Below are 21,827 nucleotides of genomic sequence, written 5' to 3'. Positions count from 1 at the left end.
GCGGTCAGGGCCTTCACGCTTCAGCCCAGTAGGGGACGTTACGTGCTGCCTGGTCTGGGCGCCTTTGCCTCGCTCCGCCACTCCCGCATTGCAGGCCTCCCAGGAGCGTCGGTGAAGGTTCGGGCCCAGTTATTCAGCGTCTCTGGAGCTGCCCCCTCGCCGCTGCTCTCGTGCTCGCCCTTCGAGGCCACTTCACCCCCTTCCTCTGAGGCGCGCCAGCTACAGCCTGGTCCAGGCGCCTGTGCACCGCGTCGTTGACTACGCTCAACAGGCCGCTCCAGAACGTTGAACAGGACGCCTGCACAGCACGGTATGCCTCCGGAGCTGCCCAGTCGCCGGTACTCACTGTTTCAGCCGCCGAGGCTTCAGGGCCTCTTCCTCATTGCTCCTGAGGAGACAGCGGTTGAGGCCCGTCTGGGCGCCAATTCTCTGCGCCGCTGCTCGTACTATGCAAGTTACTCCGGAGCGCCGATCGAAACCCCAGCACAGTCAGTTGCTCGCTGTTCCGCCGACTGTAGTGGTATCCCTGGGGTCTAATGCAGTAGTTGGACTGGGCGAAAGGGCCAGGAGTGGGGAGCCGCTGATTAGTGCGACCTCTCTGTCCGCCATCTTGGCCACGCCCCCCTATATTTAGAATTTGATTTAAACTACACCCATCTCCTTGAATGGAAACCAAAGAGGTTTCTGGACCTTCTCCATTTTTCCATATGCCAATATCTGAGCTCCATACAAGGCAGCTCCTGCTGCCTTCTGTTATATATTTGCAGGATGATACTTAAGTGCTTGAAGCCTGCCTTGTATCTAAACTTAAGTCCCGCCCGACTTGTTTGTTGAAGGGTAACCGTTGCCTTAGTGAAATAATCTCTCCAATTTAATTTGTTATTCAGACGACTGCCGAGATAATTATAATTGGTGACCACCACAATCCGTTCATTTAGTATGATCTTTCTTTTTAATGGTGAGGACGGATGTATTACCACTGCCTTTGTTTTAGAAATATTAATGACCAAGTCCTTACTAGTACAATAATCCACAAACCTTGTACAATAATCCACAGACCTTGTCAACAGCTTATGCTGTTCTAATAATTAATACCGCATTGTTGCCAAATAGAATAGGCACCTTATCAACTGCAATTTTAGGGAAATTAAGGGGTATTTCAAAAATATATTCTACTACTTCATCTATACTACTATAATAAAGTAAGAACGTTCAGCCTTTGAGGCGGGTAAACTCGGGAACCACAGCGCCAATCCACACACCTGATACACCGTTGGAATCGTCAGGGTGTGTAGATGGTTATAGGCTATATAAATTTAAAAAAACACGTTATTTAAAAAATTTACAGTAAAAAAAAAGTAGTCCCTCCGAAGTAGTGTCGGCCACGACGTGCGTGCTCACGTCAGGAGCGCGGGGAGCAGCGGCGTCCATGAGCGCGACGAGGAGCGGCGGACATGGCGCGGGGGAGGAGTGGTGACGTGAGGAGCAGCGGACAGGCCAGCGGCGGTGCGAGCAGCAGACAGGCTAGAGGAGCGGCAGCTGAGGTAAGGGAGCGGCGGACATGGCGTGGGGGAGGAGCGGTGACGTGAGGAGCAGCGGACAGGCCAGCGGCGGTGCGAGCAGCGGACAGGCGGGAGGAGCGGCGGCTGAGGTAAGGGGACCCATGTAGGGGCATGCGGGGGTCGGGGCAGGCGGGGGACGGGCCGGGCGGGGGCCGGTGCTGTTGGACAATGTCGGGGCGGGCGGGGGTCGGGGAAGCCTGTTGCACCCGGACAAGGTCGAGATGGGCTGCTAGTTTATAAATAAAGTGAAGAGTAGTGATGATAATATGCAATCTTGTCTTATCCCCTGTTCAATTGGGAATGAAGCAGTGCACTCCCCCATTTTCCTGTAGTGTACAGATGCAGTATTATCTTGATGCACAATTTTTATAACCTGTAATAATGTGGATTGGATCCCCATACTTTCCAGAGCTTACCACAACCTAGCGCAATCGACTAAGTCAAAGGTTGACTTCGGATCAATAAAGGTTAGGTATAACGAAGACTTATGAATTACAGTATATTTGCAGCAGATTAAATATAAGCAGACCACAAGCGACTGGGCAAAAGCATTCTGGATCTATTACCACGCTTCCTGGGGTACCAGGGTTGTCCTGTTCAGATGCTGCCAGAAATCATTTGCTGCCTGCCTAGATTTAGGGGGGCTTATGGTGGTACTGTGACTTAGCTGGTCTGTAGGACAACATATTCTGAGGGAGTGTCAAGAATCAGTCTGGCACCATCCCAATGTTTATGCTGTCCACAAATGTACAGATCCTACCGTAAGGTGTATACTACACAACAGTATGTGCAATGTCATGCAGCGCAAAAGGGTGGCGCAAGTTATACTTTGCAACGCAGGCCGTAACTGCCAAATTTCCGTGGCTTGTAGGTTTTAGTGTGGTCCAATATTACCATTGCAGGGTTTTCGTTTTATGGATCAGTTCTCTTTATTAGGATTAGTCATGCATTGACACAGATTACGCGTACAACCAATGGCCGCCTTCAAATGACATGTGTGTGTTTGTACACAGCCTTGTGCCTACAACCCTAGTGCTGGTGGCGTGTATCCTAGTGAGAGGTTTTATATCTGGAATAAACTGAAAGATAAACCGGAGAAAGAGCGGCCCCGTGTGACCATGAAGGAAATAAATAATATGGGGAAAATCATACCCAACCCAGCCTACCTGCCCGCCACCCACCCCCCGTCTCCTGCCAAGCCGGAGGGGTCTGGGACAAGGATAGGAGCGTCACTTGTGCCGCTTGTGACCTGTATGGGCACCTCTTGCTTTTGGGACGTTAAGTGTAGGATCTGTAGGAATTTGGGACAAGTCACTCCTCTGAATTCTTTTGCTATAATCGCGGTGAAAGGGGCCCATAAGTCTGGATAATCATCTGTTTTGTTATCAGTCATCATTGACATGCGCTTCATACCCAAAACCACCCATAGTTTCCTCAGCCAAGCGACGTGATCAGGGATCGCCTCCGTATTCCAGCATGCTAACAAGACCTGTATCGCGGTGGTGCTGAAAGCTTGATCAATATCATTAAGAATCTGATCCCAGTACTGAACCTGCTGAGGACAGTTCCAGAGAAGGGAGCCAGTTTGTTCGCATCCCCGCCAACAAAACGCTGAGCGCTGTCCATTCCAACTGTGTACTTTGGCCGGTGTTGGGTACCAATAGGAGGCTACCTTATAAGTCACCTCTGTGCCCATCATATTGTGTGCTGGTTGGTGTGTCCTGATATGGATTTCCTGCATTTCTTTGTCGGATAGTGTGCGCCTGAGCTCCTCCTCCTACCTCAGCTGCCCCTTGGATTTGGTTGGTTTGGTACTTGAAGAGAGAAAGGCATATAGTTCGGAGATAATTTGTTTGTCACCCTCTTTGGTTACTAGTCATTTTTCAAAACCGGTCAGTGGACGGGATGCTCCAGGTCCTGTGTCTGGGGAGGTCACCCAGTGTTTCACCTGAGTGAATTGGAACATGCCAGATGCTAATAGCGAGTAGTCCCACCAGAGCCGATCAAAGAGAATGATCCAGTTAGAATCGAACAGCGAACCTTCTAGTTCGCAGCCCTTTTCACGCCAGTGCTGAAGTACCTCGGACTTGCACCCGGAGGGGGGGCACCGTAAATGCAGCATGTCCAGGCGATTAACCTGTCCCTAAGCAGACGGAGTGTGGCAAATATTTATGGCCAGTGAACCCTGTTGAACACCTTTTCAGTGCCGATGGAGAGGATAAGGACTTCTCTCTGGGAACGTCGGATGAGGTCAGTGAGATGGAAGAAGCGCTTTGTGTTGTCACCACATTGTCTAGACGGGACAAACCCGGCTTGGTCCGGGTCCACCAGACATTATATTAGCAGGTTGAGGTACGCAGCCAAGATACCCGTGAAAAGTTTCATGTCCATATTGAGCAGGAAGATGGGGCAATATGACCAACACTCCTCTTTGTGGGGCTTCAGGATTACGGAGATAGACGCCTCTGACATCGAATCGGGTAAGTGCCCAGAGTTTAGGAACGAGTTGAACAGCCAGGCCAGCAGGGGAGCTAGGTTCGAGCAGAACTTACTATAGAACAGTAGGGAGGAGCCATCTGAGCCCGGTGCCATGGAAGGTTTAAGGCGTGCGCTCACTGAGACCACCTCATCTATTTGAATGGGGCAATGTAGCTGGGAGGCAGTACCAGGTTGGATCCGTGCTTAATGTAAGCTCCGCAGATAAGACTCAATGTCACCAGAGGGGGAATTCCTCTCCCGCATAGCGCTTGCTATAAAAAGCCTGGAAGGCCTCTGCAATCTCGGGATCTGAGTGTACCTCTACCCCAGTGGGGGTGCGGATTGCTACGATTGAGCCCGAGATTACCCTGTTACACTGCCTATGATCTAACTACGGCCTGAGCGATTGCCACTAAAAAACAAGTCTTAGCTAGAAAGCAGTATGGAGACAGAGTCACGGTTCCATGGCTTGAAGGGTGAGGCTTTGGGGACAGTTTTGTAAAAGTCACATCTCTAGGGTTATTAGGAGACCAGGTTATAGCTCGGGGGCTTGAGGTCTGGAGATAGGGTAGATAGAGAGTCACAGCTACAGGACAATTAGGAGACGAGATCACAGTTCTGTGGCTGGGATGCCGAAGGTCAGAACTCCTGGGAAATAAGATGAAAATCAGAGCTGGAATACTTTAGTAGGCAGGGTAAGTGCTCCGGGGCCGGGAGGAAGGAGGTTGAAGATCGCGCTCTGGGACGATTAAGGAAAAAGTCACAGGCAAAATACTTTTGTAGACAAAGACATGGCTACGGGGCTGGGAGGCTGAGGTTCACAGCACGGGGGCTAGTAAGGAGAAATTCAGTTACAGTACTATTAAGAGAAAATTTCACAGCACGGGTAATGAAAAGCTGAAGGTCACAGCACCAGGACTAACAGGCTGAAGGTCACTGGTCTGGGGCAAGTAAGGAGAAATTCAAAGTTACAGTGCTATTAAGAGAAAATTTCACAGCACCGGTAATGAAAAGCTGAAGGTCACAGCACCAGGACTAACAGTCTGAAGGTCACTGCTCTGGGACGAGTAAGGAGAAAGTCAAAGGTAGAAGATTTTTAGAGACAAGGACACTGGTGCAGGGCTGAGAGGTGGAGGTTCACAGCACTGGAGCTAGTAAGGAGAATGTTACAGCCAAGTCCTGATGGATCTCGCGCTGCACCGGGTCCTCTTGATTTGATATCTTCTCCCTCTGGCTGCTTCTGTTTGGCGACTGGGCGCAGCAGACAAGAGGAAGTACTAGCAATGGCACAGAACTCAACACACTGCCATCTGCTGTCCAATACCTGGAAGCACTACCAGTGAGCAGTGCTCGCACAAAGGTGGCAGCAGCAGCTGGCAAGATAGCAAAATCTATACGGAGCTCTCAAAACAGCGCTCTCTGCTGTTACTGGAGGGCCAACGTAGTACATTTCAGCGTTTATTTACTCGGGTCTGCCCAGTTGACATAAAAGATGGACAACACATTCCGTAATGACCACAGAGTGCAAGAAAGACTGGCAAAACAAACCTCAACATGGAGAAAGGACCGAAAGGAATCTTGCAGGAATAATACAGAACTCTGGCAGACAGACACGGGTCATCGACCGATTGGTACTTTACCTCGGTGTTTAAACGTATTTACGTACTTGGTTTGAAAAATAAAGGAGAGGCATTGAAAGAGTTGGGTGTTCGAATATGTAAGGAAAGTCTATTTACGAGAATGTTGCATTGCTTTTGGCAAAGGAAGAGAATGAAACAAGCATTAAAAAAAAATCGCCAGTGGTGACTCGAGTTGCGCATGCGCGCCTGCGCGCAACGGGAAAAAGTGCTGTGCACGTCACGCGCCCTTGTGCGCGTTCTAGCAAGCTGGTGGCCGTCAAGGTAGCGCTTTTTGAAGCACTGGCTCAGGCGAGTCCTAAAAAATTGTTTTGAGTCACAGCAATGCCCCTTGGTTCGGCCCCCCCACTCCCCAGGGGGAGGGGGACAGTGACTGGACCGGGGGGTCCCAGTGGAGGCCGCCCCCGGGGAGGCAGAGCCCGAGTACCAATGATTGGCGGGAGATAAGGGGAGCAAAGGCAGGGAAAGAGAAAGAGCAGGCCCACCAAGCATTGGGGATGGAATGTGTGGGCCCCGGAAGTTAAAAGGTCACCCGGCCGGGTGGGAACCGGCTGGTTACCCGGGAGTGAGTGGACACCGATGGGAAAGGGGCCATCCGGTTGGGTTAAAGCAGACGCTTACCCAAGGAGTGTTTGGAAACCGGAGGTAAAAGGTTACCCGGTTGGGCCGGAAGCAGAAGCTTGCCCGGAGAGAAAGGAAAAGGTGTGTCCCAGGGAGGGGGTTACATTGGCAATGATAGCTGCACTGAATGTAGGGCACAGTGCAGAGGCAATGGTGGTTAAGGACGGGGACAAGTCACTTTGAAAAAGAGAGCCGCACTGAATGTAGGGCACAGTGCAGAGCTGATGGTGTAAGGACGCAGGGTCGCCAGACGGAAATAATGGCGTGTAAAAGGATCGCTTGTAAGTGATAATGCCTAATAAACTGTGGCCTTAATTCTTCCATAAAACAAACTGGTGTGGTCTGAAGTTATTGGGATTCGGGCGGTGCAACCATGTGGGGGGTGCCTCTGCTGGGCATATTCTGCCCTGTCGAGGTTCAAGCGCTGCAGGATCAGGCACTGTTTCTCTAGTCCCACCCGCCCCCCAACCGGGGGAGCGCCTGTTCGCATGTGTATGGACTCAAGCTCCGAGACCGCTGCCTCAAGCTGTTGACGCTTTTCTGTACACAATTTATTCTCTGCCTCCTAGATGGCTATGCATTCTTCACGGAGGACTAGTTTCAGCGCCTCCCAGATAAAGGCGAGGCAGGATCATGAATGCTGAGGTAGTCTGTAAAGGTCACGCAAATCGGCTTTATTGTCTGCTTGAACTGTAGCATGGCGTCCTGCAGGCACCATCTCGATGGGCGATGGCAAAGGGCACCTAGGTTCAGCATCAGCGTGATTGGAGTGTGGTCTGACCGAGGCTCGATGTCCGCCTCCCTGACACATGCTGTCAGGGCAGCTGTAGTGAGAAAGTGCTCTAAACGGGCGTAAGATATGTGGGCTGTGGAGTAAAAAGCATAGTCTCTGGTGGAGAGGTGAAGGAGTCTCCAAGTGTCACTAAGCCAGCTGTCTGCCAGCCATTCTTGCCCGGAAGGCAAGAAGGCCCTAATCTGTGTCCTGCATTGGCTTGATTGGTCCAGGACTGAATCCATTACTAGATTAAGACCCCCCCCCCCCCATTAGTATGGCCTGGTCCAGGGAAGCCAGGACGGTTACAAGGGTGTTAAAAGAAGAAGTGTTCCTGATTATCATCTGGGGCCTTTAGTGTGGGTATTGTGAAGTGTGCCGATCCCCATTGAATCCTATGTCCTAAAGCTCTTTCCTTTATTTCCATGAATGTGGAGCTGACCTTCCCATGGAACTTCTGGGCAAGGAGGATAGCCACCCCATTTTTTTTTTTTTGCCGGGCCAGATGACCAGAATTGCCAGCGGAACCATCAAACGCATGTGATGGGTGTCTTTAGCCAGTAGGTGTGTCTCCTGGAGCAGACAAATGTCACAGCCTGATCGCTCCAGGAGAGATGGGATCGCTCCACGCTTCATCAGGTTATTAAGGCCCTGGATGTTGAGGCTTAAAATGCGTAAAGTCTGTGTCATAGGGCTGTGGGATGCATAGCTCCGGCAGGTATGCCCAACCTAGGGTACCCCAATGAGGAGTGCGGTAGGGTGCGTATGTGGCCGTGTCGATGTGGCAATGGCTAGCAAGGGTGGTGCAGAGGAGAAGCAAAGGAGACAGAACAAAATGTAGATAACCTACAGAAAAACAACATAAGACAAAGTTAGTCTATTCTGCTCGGTTTGGGCAGGTCAACGTCCAAGCACGGTATATCTCTGTAGCGGGAGGGCCTTCCACTGTATCGCAATCTCCAAGTGAGCGGGCGGAGGAGGGTATTATCTTCAGTCTCCCAGATCAACCCCCCTACCATAATCGCGACAAGGCCTGATCCCCCACGACCAGCTTCAACTCGACTCCAAGGCCTCAGGACGTGTCTGACATGGCAGATTCCCTCGATAGTTCCTGCAGGACCGCCTACTTCTCTTAACACATGGTTTCCAGGTCGGGCTTAGTTCGGGCCCAGGCATTCTTGACCTGCCACCATTTTTGCTGTTTCAGCTTTTTACTGCTGGGGGAAGAGGACCACTCCTGGGGGCCAAAGGGTGCATCAAGCAAGTTGCAGGCCTCCTTGAGGGATCTGATTTGATGTCTGTTTCCTTTGAGACTGACTGGGCAAAAGTCTATGCCTTTCTGTAAAGTAATCCGGAAGAGATCCTGGTAAAGTACCTGCGAGTGTCCTCTAAACTTACAGCGCAAACCTCTTTGTTTCGTGGCAAGGCCCCCAGCGGCGGGCGGACTCACCAGGCTAGCTGCCACCACCTACTGTCCCCCAGGGTGGTGTGGTGCCCAACCAGGGAGTGTTCCACAGGGCCGCTGACGCTGGTCAAACGCTCTGGGGGCTGCTTGCCCAGTGTGCGATATGGTCCTTAATGGGAGAGGAGTAGTACCTGGACGTCACATACTTCTTGAATATGTATTGGAGTGGCAGGAGCTTCAGAGCCCGGGCTGGGGGAGCGCACTCTTTCTTACTCTCCCTGTCTGGAGAGTTGTGGCGTTGACCTATTCCCAGAGGGGAGACCCCTCCCGCAAGGCCTGCTCCTGCAAAGTGTTTAGCTCCCCGGGTAGCCTCCTTCAGGCTCTGACCCCATGCAGCAATTCGGTGGGGGGTTGGGGTGGGGGGGAGGGGGTAGTGGCGACCTCAATGCTGCCAGCGACTTCTTTCTGAATCGAATGGGGTCCTCCCCAACGGGCCTTAGGCGAACAGGTTGGGCAACTGGGAGCGCTAACTCTAAGTGGGCGGGGAGTCTCCCGCATGGCCAAGTCCCTCCAAGTCTTTACTCCCCGGGTGACCACTATCAGACTCTGCCCCCCCATGCAGCAATCCAGGTGGGGGGGTGCAACCTCCGCGCCACCAGCAGCACCTCACTGTGTTGGCCAGGGTCCTCTCCTGTGGGCCACTGGCACGCTGCTGTCCGACAGGAGCTGTGGATGCCAGGTAAGCTCAAGCACCACTCTGTAGGCCGCACTCAAAACGTAGGGCCTCACGCTTCGACAGCCCCTGGGGTCCCGATGCCCCGCAGGTGTCTGGGCTGAATCTCACTCCTCCAGCAAACGTCTCCACTTCCGCAGGCAGTGGCACTGTTTCAGGGTCGTGGGCGAGGTGCCAGCGGGCTGATAAAAAGGCTTGTGTTGGTAGCGGCTCTGAGAGATCATGAAAGACATCCTAGCTGCCCCCCATCTTGGCCACAGCCCCCGCGGGTTCTGGTTTTAAATGTCACTAGAACCCCAAGATTGCAATATAGGACCACTTTACATATGCTACCCGTTATGTATTTTTTCTTTTTTGTTATCTTACATGTTTATACTGGGGCAGTTACTTTGAAAAAGTTGTTTTCTTCAAAGGCTATCTAACAATGTGCACTGACTGGGATTAAAATGTTGAGGTTTTGTTTATCTTTCTTGAATAAATCGCTGATAAATCAGTATGTAATGGTGAGGGTCAGTTGATTTATGCTGTTCTGTAGCTGAAGTATTTACCATATAATTATGGATTTAGCGTGTTTGCCTCTTAGTTTGCCACATTATTTTCAAACGTTACAGATTTCAACATAAATGTTCTTTCTTGCACAAATGAATGAATATTCTATTGTCGGAGAATGTGCCACATACTTTAAAAAAAATTCCAGCACAAAATTTAGATAACCTTGCTGCATAATTAAGCCTGCCGTGTCACATAAACCTAGTAGTCCTGAGATTGTTAAAACTCTACCAAGTGGTTTAGGGGCTGTCCTTCTGATAATTAAATCCGTTGTTCACAGCAGCCATCAAATATTTCCCTTACTTCACAGTTCCCTGTGCACTGAAAAAAACTAAAGGTTGAAGGGACGTTCTAGTTAGGTGTTAATCTAACGGAAGCACTAATGTTTCAAAATAGAAAAACCTCTGACATTTACTAGTCCTGGTTTACTGAGCAACTATGTTCTACCTTCACCATGCACCGCTTATGACCTCACATAATGCATCACTCATGACATGTTAAATGGAATCATTGATGACATCATACAATCAGTGTGACACCGTTCTATAGGATTTGTGGACTTAAAGTAATTCAGCACTACATCTGTACACAATGTTTTACTCCCCTTAATGGGATTAACCTCCCAAAGACTTCACGTGAAAAACAATTTTAAGTCAGCTTGCATCCCTGCCATGCACAGTGTTGTCATCAATGATATCATTTCAGTTGCCATCAGTAGTGGTATCAATGACGTCATAGAGCATGTTATTAGTTTTGTAATATGTGAGTTCATAAGCAGTGCATGATGAGGGTGGGAGTCATAGTTATTTCAGTTAACTATAACTGGTGTTCAAATGGGGTGTGACTGAGGAGAGACGGCTATGTGCTGTGAGTACTGACAACCACGCAGAACAAGATTTGGAGCTTTCGGGGACATGTTAAACAATTTGGTGGCAGTGGATCTACCGGTGGATGGTTCCCCAGGATATGTGGCTAGAGTCACCTCCTGTGGAGGTGTAGGGAGTTGGATTCCAGGCTGAGATTGGGCGTGTGCGTGTTACTGTGTGGGCATCTGAAAGGTGTCGCCCAATTGCTGGGATCTGTATGTGTGCAGGTCTATATACCTTTGCAGATCTTTATATCTGTTTGTGTTTGAAAAGTGACATACATGTTTTAACCTTGGTTTACACATTGATCTTACTGTTTGTCTATATATATTAATTGTTCCTCCTACCTATATGACTGTGTGTTTCTTGTTACCTATATAATTTATTTTTCTTTATTTGGCTGTCTGCCTGTGCTATTATTTTTGTCTTCCCTCTTTTCTGATGCACCCTTATTTTGTATTTAGCTGCTCACAGGCTGAGACGAAGCCCTGGCAAGCACCTTCTGACGGATCCAGGTTTTATGCCAACTTGCACAGTGCCGAGGTGAGTGTTTGTCTGCAGACTCTGACATGAAGGAATGTAACAAACTCAACTGAACAACCTTCTTCTGGATTTTAGCTGAAATGAAGACCTGACCAGTGTTTTGAGCCTTCCTCGTGTTATTCATATGATTGTAGTATCTCCAGGTTGAGTTCACTCTGCTTCCCGCTTGTGGAGTGTTGAGTTGTCTTTCAGTGGGAGTCTGTCTGGAGGTCTTTGTATTATTGTAGTGTCTCATGGATATTGTTGAGACCACCAGGACTCCTCAGGATCTGGGCGATGCTCAAAGGGGTCCACCTCCTGACATCCCCAACTCTGACTGGAAAATACCCAGAGTATTGAGGCGATCAAGCGAGGGATAGGGAAAGGGAAGGTGCTGCGTGGGAATAGGGATACCTGTAACAAAATAAACATAACATTAATACAGATTAGCCATCCTGACTATTCTCAATAGTATCTCGCTATATGTATGCTCATACCTCATATAACCTTCTACTGACTGAAGGGAATTCCCAGGGTTGCAAGATGCCTCTCTCGCGCCTTGGAACAAATGAACTGGCACCTAGAAGTCAAGCACAAGCACATCAACTCTCGGTTTCTTTAAAGCTTAGTTAAACCATATGCCAGTACTCAGTCATACATACCCTATATCATACACGCAATGCACAGAAGAAATGATAGCCCCTTTTTCCCTGGATAAAAAATAGTTTGTGGTTTCTCAAGAATCCTCTTGCAGTCTCTTCCTGTTAACAGTCACAGAAGAAACCTTATCTCCAGAATATCCAGCAAGTAAGTGGAGCACCAAAAGAACCAATGTCACAAAATCAAAACAAGAAGTATGTACCTCACTTCCACAGCCAGTTCCGGACGTGAGCCCCAGTATGCAGAGATGAGTGGAGGTGCTTCCCTATAGATCCGCAGGCATGGAAAACCTGCTAGGGACACCTTCACTCTTGCGCTTCTTTGCCAAGGAATATTCAACAAAGACCCCTCGGGCCATCCTCTAACAGCCCCTAGATAATAAGACTAGGAAACCCAAATAACAGCGCCCTTCCGCGCTTGCCTTTAATCCACTGTGAATATCAGGAGAGGAGGGGCTGGTGAACTCCCGACGCGTCTGTGGGCGGGAGAACCTGCGATCAGCACCAAAATGCTCAGCCGAGCTCTTCCACAGGAGAGGACACAATTCTTGTGCTTGCCGATCCGTAGTCAGTGTCCCGGACGTGGACACAGTATCCAGAAGCACTAAACAAACTCCGGCATCAAAGATCCAAGAGTAGCGAGCAGCCGCTTCGCTACTGTACGAACATGAAACTCTTCAATCACGTACGACGCGTCCTGCGTCACACGTTTCTAAAATAGAGAATCGGCTTCCCTGAAAGACTGCCTTCTGGGAAATGGAGTCTTTGCCGATCCTGGGTAGGCGCAGGCTAACTCAATTCCTGACAGATATAGGTTTCTTGGTCCTTTTCCTGTTGGATTTGTTTCCTGGGTAGGACCCTCATCTTCCTCTATTTTAGGTATGTTGTTCGGGTGATAATGTTACCTACATGTTTGTTACGGTCTTGATGGTTGGATGAAGGGAAGTAATTGTGCATATTCTTGCATTGCTACTTAAACTCTGTGCAGTGTATGATATTATTTCACAGCTTTCTTTTGAGACTTCCCTCTGGAAAGGACGTGATTAGCTGAAGAACTAACTCCAACTACAATCTTTCACCATAATAAATTGGGTTATTCAGGTTCTTTCATTATTTCTATTGCCTTCTTGTTGTTAGCATTTTTTTCCATTGCATTATTACCTTTCGTGCTGGAGCATACACTCTGTGTTTCATTATAGTATACTTAGTAACAAACCCATGTGTCGGTGCATCTTGTTTAGTAGGGCCACTCCTAGAAACTATATGTGCACAGTAGCCGTATGTTCCCACACTTAGAGTGGTAGGATTGACAGGGTAGTGAGAAGGAAAGAAACAAGTAAAACGTTCCACAGCTGCTTATTTATTTCTCAGGAATGAAGCATATGGTCTCTCTCAGCTGATGTGATGCCTTTCATTGGGGTACCAAGTTAGTAAGAGGTTCCAGCACATTAAGTGCAACAATTAATGTTGTTTACCACAAGTGTCCTGAAGCCACAATAGTGTTATGCTCCACTTGACTGGGAAGTAATGGAAGTTTTCCTTTTAGTACTGGACTATTTCATTATAGCATGGTCGAGCAGTCCAGGCTTACTTCATGATGTGGGTTGAGGTTAGACACTCAGAAACAGTATGGCACAGCTGATAACGTTGTATGAACTTCAATCTCCAGACATTCCTACCTCTCTAAAAATAGTCATCAAAAACCAGAACTGCCTATCAACTTTTGGGCCAGAGAACCCGCTGCCCTGGACCACTCCCAGCCGAGTATTGACGCCGTGGAGTTGGTCCCAGGTACAGACTAGCGGCGGCCATATTGTGTGTGGCTCTAATTCTCGCTCTCTAGTTGCGCATAAAAGGGGCTCCCTCCAACCCGGCGCTCGATTGACTGAGTGTTTGTGGCCTTCCTGAGGCGGTAGCCGGGAGGTTGTGTTGCTCTGTTTTAATTTTACTTGAAAATAGTTTACCTGTGTAATACGGCGCTTTTTAAAATTATTTGCAACTTTCCTTAAATTGCTTGATTTAATAAGCTTCTGACCGCTGACTTCTTCCCCCTCCTTCCCGCTGCCCTGGGCCACTCCCAGCCGAGTATTGACGCTGTGGAGTTGGTCCCAGGTACAGACTAGCGGCGGCCATATTGTGTGTGGCTCTAATTCTCGCGCTCTAGTTGCACATAAAAGGGGACGTCCATGCCTCCGCGCTGCGGACGCGTTCAGCGGTCGCGCCGGACCTGTGCCGGAGTCGTGCCGGAGTCGTGCCGGAGTCGTGCCCGTCTGCGCCGTCCGTGGCCGGACGGGCCTAGGGGCTAGGGATGCTGTCACTCTCCTCACTTATTCTCCCTTTGCCCTCAGGACACTACAATCCGCACACTGCGTTCTTTCTCCGGCAAGCCTAGACTGTGCCTCTTCACTTGGCATTGCTCGTAAAGCTTCACTCCTACGTCCTAGCTGCAAGCCCCCTGCCTGTCGCAGCACTACTGAAACGCATATCTGTGTATTATATTTAAACACACGTTCATTTGTAAAACACCAGGCCGACATTTTTCTCCTGCTCACTGATGAAAGACCCGACATTCTCCTAATTACTGAGACCTGGCTGACTGACGGCTCTCTCCCCGACATCCTGACAGCATTGCCCCCGACTACTACATGCTTAACACGAACCGACCCTCTGGTCGGGTTGGCGGAGGGGTGGCAGCTGTCATACGAAAGGAGTTCAAATTTATTTCCCGTCTTCCTTTATCCTCGCTGATGTGGACAACCTCATCATCAGCCTGGAAACTGGAGAGGGAGCTCTTACCCTTATCGTTCTCTATCACCCCCCCCCCCCCCACCCTATGCCTCTGTTTCCCGTCGCCTTCAGCGAACAGCTAGCCAACCTGATCACTTCATCTGCCCGAGTCGCTGTCCTTGGCGACTTCAATTATTGGTACAACGACTGCGACGCTGGCCCTCATGCGGCTGAGCTGTTCGAAGTTCTCTCTAGCCTTAACCTGACCCAACTGGTCACTTCTCCCACCCATATCAGGGGCCATATTCTAGATCACATCTGGACCCATAACCTTATGCTCTCCTGTCCTGTGATCACTCCCTGTATCTTGTCAGACCATCATATGATCGACACCGTGATCACTATCAGGGGTCGTGTAAAGGTTCCTCCTCTGACAGGTGGGGCCGCCCGCAAATAGAGCGCTCTTGACTCCCAAGGATTTCTCTCGTTTTTGGCTGATACCCGCCCCCTGCGCGCAGCGCCGCGACTGTCCACACACTGGAGGAGGATTTCTCCAGCTGGATCACTAAGGCCAGCGACTACTTTGCCCCCCTCTCCAGATTCCCTCGTTCCAGGCACAGCAAATCACACAGGTGGTTCAATACCACCTTGAAAACTCAGCAACTTGAACTGCGCCAGACTGAACGTAGGTGGAGACGTAATTACTCGCCCACCGACAGAGAGTTATACGTTACTGCACGGAAAAAATACAAAAGTGCATTCACAGCAGCAAAATCCTCATATATCTCTGAAAGGATCCTCACTGCCCCTAATAAGTCCAAGGAGATCTTTACAGTTATGAGTGAGCTCACGTCCGACGCCAGAACCCTCCCTTCTCAGATCCCTACCCAAGAGTCCTGCAATTCCCTAAATAGTTTCTTCATCAATAAGATTATCATATTAAGAATACTATTCCCCCTGCTCCCTCTGCTGCCATATCAGTCTCCTCTTCTGGAAACCCACTCTCACTATCTAGCTTTCCTACCCTTGACTCTAATATTTTAGCCAAACTCGTTGCTCGAGTCAAATCTGGCACGCCCAACGACTGTTGTCCCCCCTCTGTGTTTCACGACATCTGCCTGGCTCTGCCAGACTGCATTTTGCCTCTGTTAAACACCTCCCTTGAGACGGGCACGGTGCCCAATTCCTTTAAGGAGGCTGTTCTGGTGCCCCTGCTAAAAAAAAACGGTGCCAACCCAGAGGACCTTGCCAACTATCGGCCTATTTCCCTTTTGCCCTATCTATCCAAACTTTTGGAGGCACACGTCACCAGTTGCCTCTCTCAATTTATCGAGTGTTCCAACTACCTCAAACCCAACCAAGCCGGCTTCAGACCAGCCCACTCCACCGAGGCTGTGATCCTGGCAGTTATGGATTCTCTAAGGGGTAATGCCGATAAAGGGGCACCTCAGGCGCTCGTCCTACTGGATCTGTCGGCGGCGTTCGACACAGTGGATCACAACATCCTTCTCCACCGTGTCGAGCAGGCTGGCATCCAGGGCTTGGCTTCTGCCTGGCTTAAATCTTTCTTGTCGGGCAGAACCCAGGCGGTCCGCTTAGGCCCTTTCACGGCCGCCAAGGAACCATCCATCTGCGGAGTGCCTCAGGGATCATCCCTGTCCCCTCTGCTTTTTAACCTTTATCTCCAACCACTCATTCATTCCCTGAAAAGGTGGGACATCACCATCTTCATTTATGCAGACGATCTACAAATCATCTTCCCTCTCAACACTCCAAATGCAGCTTCTGACTGTCAAGCGGTCATGCTACACATCCAACAATGGATGAATCTTAACCAGCTCAAGCTGAACCCGGGGAAAACGGAGCTAATTCTCCCGAGCAACAGCCCCACCTATTGGGGTCCTCAGTTCTGGCCGGTGGAGCTTGGCTCCCCCCGCCTGCCCCGGCCAAGCCCGCGAAGAGTCTTGGGGTCATTATCGACAAGGAGCTTTCTCTTAAGCCTCAGGTGGGTGCTGTTGTGTCATTATGCATGTTCCAGCTCTGAAAAATCAGGAAAGTCTCCCACCTCCTTCTACCTGAGGCTTTGATACAAGTCCTGATTGCCCTGGTGCTCTCCCGCCTGGATTTTTCAAACTCTCTGTATCATGGCCTACCTAAATCCCTTCTTCACAGGCTCCAAATTGTACAGAACCAGGCGGCTAGACTGGCCTACAAAACCCTGAAGTGGCAGTCTGCGAGGCCATTACTTCTCAAACTCCACTGGCTGCCGGTCGAACGGAGGGCTGCATTCAAGATCGGCTGCCTGGCATTCAAAGCTGTTTCTGGGACTTCTCACGCCTTTCTTAAATCCCTGGTCACCCCTTACTGTCCGGTACGCAACCTACGGTCCTCTCATCGCCAGCTCTTAGTTACCCCCCAATCAAGCTAAAAAAATTTGGTGGCAGTAGATTCGCTCACTTGGCCCCCAACTTCTGGAATCCGCTGCCCCTCTGGCTCAAATCTTCCAACTCTCTTTTGGAATTCAGAAAACTCCTGAAAACTTGTTTTTTCACACAGTCCGGCTAGACCCCCGCGCCTACATCTATCAGCACTCAATCAGCGCAAGGAAACCTATGGTGACAGAGCGCTATACAAAACCCCCTTAAGATAAGATAAGATAAGAACCAAACCTAAATGTTGGTCTAGCTGCTCAGCAATAGGCATTATAATTCTAGTTCAACTATGAGACCTATGGCTAGTATTTCTCTTTTGAGGGAGGTTTGGCTGTGATTTGGGTTGTCTTTGGAGTGCTTGGGTCTGCAATTTTTCAAAGTCTGTTTAAGATGTAGGCCAGTGAACAAAACCAAGGGTACGTTTGGTGCCAGTTTTCCCTAGATTTCCCTTTGGTGGTGGTAATGGTAAAGTGCCTGTAGTTTATAGGCTACCAGTTGTAGCATAGATGATCAGGTGTCGAGTGGGACGGACCATTAAGCCAATACTCTCTGTTCTACTGGTAGGGCAAGAGGTCCCCGACCCCATCTTTAACTGCAATACCTCCAAAACTGTAAGGGCTTTAAAGATGATTATCTAGTATTAGGGTATCTTTCATAGATTCACATGCCTGAATCATTCCCCGTCGACGAGGCTGGAGTCCCACGGTAAATAAAAAAGCAGTGCCAAAGGTAAATAACAGTAGTAGGCCCAAAAGAAAAGGCCTGAGGCATAGATCTTAGTAGCCTATATACATCATTATGCTAAAAGAACCAAAAATTTGGTCACAACCAATCAGCTATCAGCACCCTCTAGAACCCTCTCTGCAGACCCAGTTCTCCGCAGATCTTCACCGCACGTCGTGTGTGAAGGGAGTCTCCCTGAGCTCTGGTCAGTTTCTTCAGCTTTTACTTCTTTTTGGATCTTCCAAGATCTGACCCTATTAAGGCAGTAATATGGCAGATTGGCAGAAAACAAGGTAATAGACTAAGAAATATGTCTAACCTTTTCCTCAATAACTCTCACGTTCTGAGAGATGAGGCTATTATTGGGACTACAGAGACTTTAATCTGCCACTTCTGATGAGGACAACGAGAATTCCTTCACCTCATAGGAGAGGTCAAAGGGAGAAGTCGTGCCAGGAGCCTCCAGAGGGTGCGCATAAAAGGCATAAAGACTCACCTTAAGTCTTTATAAGGCACTTCTCACAGCGAGGCAATTGGAAAAAACTTCCTCAGAGGCTGATCCTACAACTCCCTTTTCATCCCTGACACTACATCAAGGAAATCCTCTTAACCTGACGTTAGGAGTCTATAACAAAACTCCATGTCTACTATTACTGCCTCACCAATATGGACCTCATCTACGATGGTCTCGTCTACGATGGTCTCATCTATGACGGTCGTCGTCGACGGCCTCATCTACGACGGTCGTCGACGATGGCCTCATCTACGACGGCCTCATCTACGACGGTCGTCGACGACGGCCTCATCTACGACGGTCGTCGACGACGGCCTCATCTACGACGGTCGCCGACGACGGCCTCATCTACGACGGTCGTCGACGACGGCCTCCTCTACGGCAGTCGTTGACGACGGCCTCATCTGCGAAGGTTTCATCTACGACGGTTGTCTACGACGGTCGTCGACGACTGCCTCATCTATGACGGTCGTCGACAACGGCCTCATCTATGACGGTCGTCGACAACGGCCTCATCTACGACGGTCGTCGACAACGGCCTCATCTACGACGGTCGTCGACAACGGCCTCATCTACGACGGTCGTCGACGACGTCGTCTATGACAGCCTTGTCTATGATGGTCTCATCTACAATTGCATTGCCTAGGACTACAAATGGCTCCATCCACGAATGGCCTCATCCACGAATGGCCTCATCCACGAATGGCCTCATCTATGATTGCCTCATCCACGGATGCCCTCACCTATGATTGCCTCATCGAAGATGGCATTGTCCATGACAGAGGTCTTCAAACTTTTGTCGGCTGAGCCCCCCCATCTAAACCTTTGCACACGTCGAGCCCCCCCACCACCTGACAAAAAAGTTCTGGAAGCTGGTACTCTGCATCATTGCTGGCCATTCCCTCCTGCAGAGCCCAAAAAATTACATTGGTGCTTTATTTTTCACATAAAACACAACATTTAGGATAGATTAGTAAAAACATTCCCAAAACACAGGTTTGGAGTGTGCCTGTTTTTCTCCACAGAGACAGTCAATGTGTGGATGGATTCTTGCTTCTGCCATCCTTAGGTTGTCCTACTCTTCCAGTCTTGAGCAGTACCCAGGAACGGGATTGCACACAAAAGTTTGTAATATATTTTTTGCTGTTTTATATAGTGCGAGAATGAGGAGTCAGTTGTCTGAATCCAGGTTGCATTCCCAGACACAGCTGAAGTTAATCAGCATGTTATTGAGGGCTGGCAAAGGGTTTCAAATACAAGTTACACTATTGCTTTTATGGCATTATTCAGTGTCCAGGGATCAAGGGTGGAGGAGATAAATATTGTGCTCATCCTGAAACAAACTTACAGTCTTGTGATTAGGGTTGCCAGCACATTATATTGATGTCCCAGTTGGTACAAAAATAAGCAGTCCCCTAAAGCTTATTTTCAGCACTTATCTGTGCATGCTTTGAACAGAAAGCATTTTTAACGGTGTTCTAGGGCTGCCTGAATGATCCATGACTGATAATTAAAGAAAACAAAGATTGAAAAGTCACATTGCAAATGTATACATACTATTTTATTTATAACCCAATTTAGTGCGAAGACAAGGCCTTTGCAGGCTCTTTAAACAACACATGGCTGGCATTTTTCTTTTTGTAACCCTACTGTATATATTTCTTTTAATTAAATACATTCTCACACTAAGGTGGTAAAAAGTAAAATCGAAATGGAAGAAATAGGCAGAGTGGGGGCCCATTGGGTACTCGAACCAGAAAACAAACAGCCTTTGTAACCAGTTTACAAAGGTATGCAAATATTGTAATTGCATTTATATAGCGCTTACCCCAGACGAGGCGTCAAAGCGCTTTTTGGGCGATTAGAACGCTACTCCGGAAACCCATAAAGGTTTAGTGGTGAAATAGTATAGTGAAATATGAAAGACATTTGAGTGCTGGATATATGTAACCCACCCAAAAAATTGATCAAGTTTAGTAGTGCTCAACTTGTGTCTGGCAGGTCAATTACACAAGGTGTATAGCTGACTACACATAGGAACATGGGTCTAATATGGACATGAATGTTCAGAGTTCATTTAAGGAAGCACCAGGCGCACCTCAGCTCTGAAGCTGGGTCAAGTCAATTCACTGAGGTAGTGGAGCCTGGGTAAAGCGCTAAAAACGTAGTCCTGTCCCTTTACCTGCGACAGCGAAACAGTAGTAAAGGTCAAACAAAAGCCCGAACAAAAGATACTACAGAAAAAGATACTGTCTGGGGTCAGGTGTTTTATTTTACATGATGCTAGTTTTTAGTGTGACCTTAACCTTTGTACGATTTGAAATAGTTTTGAAGCAAACGAAAATCGGAGTGGCAAACATATGGCTGCCACGTTCAGGCTGTGGTATGTTCTCTATTTGTTCTTTCTTTTCATTTTTGTACCATATGCTTGCAATAAAATATGTACACAATAAGCAACAGCAACATCTTGCTAAGGCTATTATCTTTTTGAAGGCTCGTTTTTCTCTTTTTTCCACAGGAAAAACATTTCAACCTGTAGAGAACATCCTTCCCTCTACGTCACCAATTTTGGTGGAGTTCCTAGTGTTTTACCCTACGATAAAGGAATGAACTTCTCCCGAAGATAAGAGTAAATATTACACATAAGAAAATAGATAAATGTGTGCACGTTTTCTTTTTGTGAATATTTTGCACCTGGCTTAAAATTCAGGCCATTTAGGGGTGTAAACTGAACTTAAGTGTGAAAGCGTAATTGAGAATCAGGCGGTACATATTTTACCATGCGACTGTAGTGCATCAACGTGTAAAAAACGCATCATATGTGGCGCACAGCAGCCCTCATCAGTCATCACCCACTGTGGCGTTGGAGTGTGGCGCCCTCAGGGAGGCACAATTCAGCCTAAAGTTGGATATCTGTCAGAGATGGGGCTCTGAGACCCCCCTAGTCAACATATTCTGCAGGTGCCAGAGGGGGGCATCATTTTGTGTTACGTCACTGCACGTAATGTTGCTGTAGGACCTAAGTGTGAAGTGAATAGTTTGCCGCTGCCAAAAGTGTCAAATTGGCGCTAATCTCCGCTACAAATCATTCACGTAGTTTCATTCCAAAGGCAACTGCTGTCAAACCGAGAAGAGTGCGGCGACAGCATCCGGAGGCAGTGGACTTTTCCGAAGCGCAGCACACATCAAACGTGCATGCGTCTCACAAAAAAATAACAGCTCGACGAAACAGCAATAAGAAGAAACCAGCAGTCGAAGAAAGAGTAAAGACATGGACGGCGAGTTACCTTCACAGAAGACGTCACCGGCCTCTTCCAGGGCAGCCAGGTCCTCCTCGGGCATGCCGGAGTTAAGACTCCAGGCCCTGCCCTGCCGAGCCTCCAGCAGCTCGAGCTGCAGCAGCCCAGGCTTCGACACACGAAGCCTAATTAATGGGCCTCTGGAAGGAACAATGGAACTTGAAGGTTAAGTGGTGGGGTGGAGTGCGCGCCCCCCCCAGGGGGGCGCGCCCCACAGTTTGAAGACCCATGGTCTATGACTGTCGTCTATGACAGCCTCATTTATGATGGTTGGTCATGACGGTTATCTATGACGACGTTCTCGTCTGCAATAACCTCGCCTACATAA

General features: G+C 48.8%; 1 protein-coding gene across 1 annotated transcript in view; it reads left to right on the top strand.

The window, feature by feature from the left end:
- TMEM179B (transmembrane protein 179B) overlaps positions 1-21,827 on the top strand; it is a 191,230-nt gene that overhangs the window by 124,565 nt on the left and 44,838 nt on the right. Inside the window, exon 4 of the mRNA XM_086938107.1 lies at positions 11,088-11,166. Coding sequence (XP_086794233.1) covers positions 11,088-11,166 — 79 coding nt within the window. The remainder of the gene's footprint in view (positions 1-11,087; positions 11,167-21,827) is intronic.

This window comes from Lissotriton vulgaris, chromosome 9 (assembly GCF_964263255.1).
Source record: "Lissotriton vulgaris chromosome 9, aLisVul1.2, whole genome shotgun sequence".
Classification (NCBI taxonomy): Eukaryota; Metazoa; Chordata; class Amphibia; order Caudata; family Salamandridae; genus Lissotriton; species Lissotriton vulgaris.
Note: the sequence above shows the minus strand (reverse complement) of the source record. Positions and strands in the feature narration are given on the sequence as shown.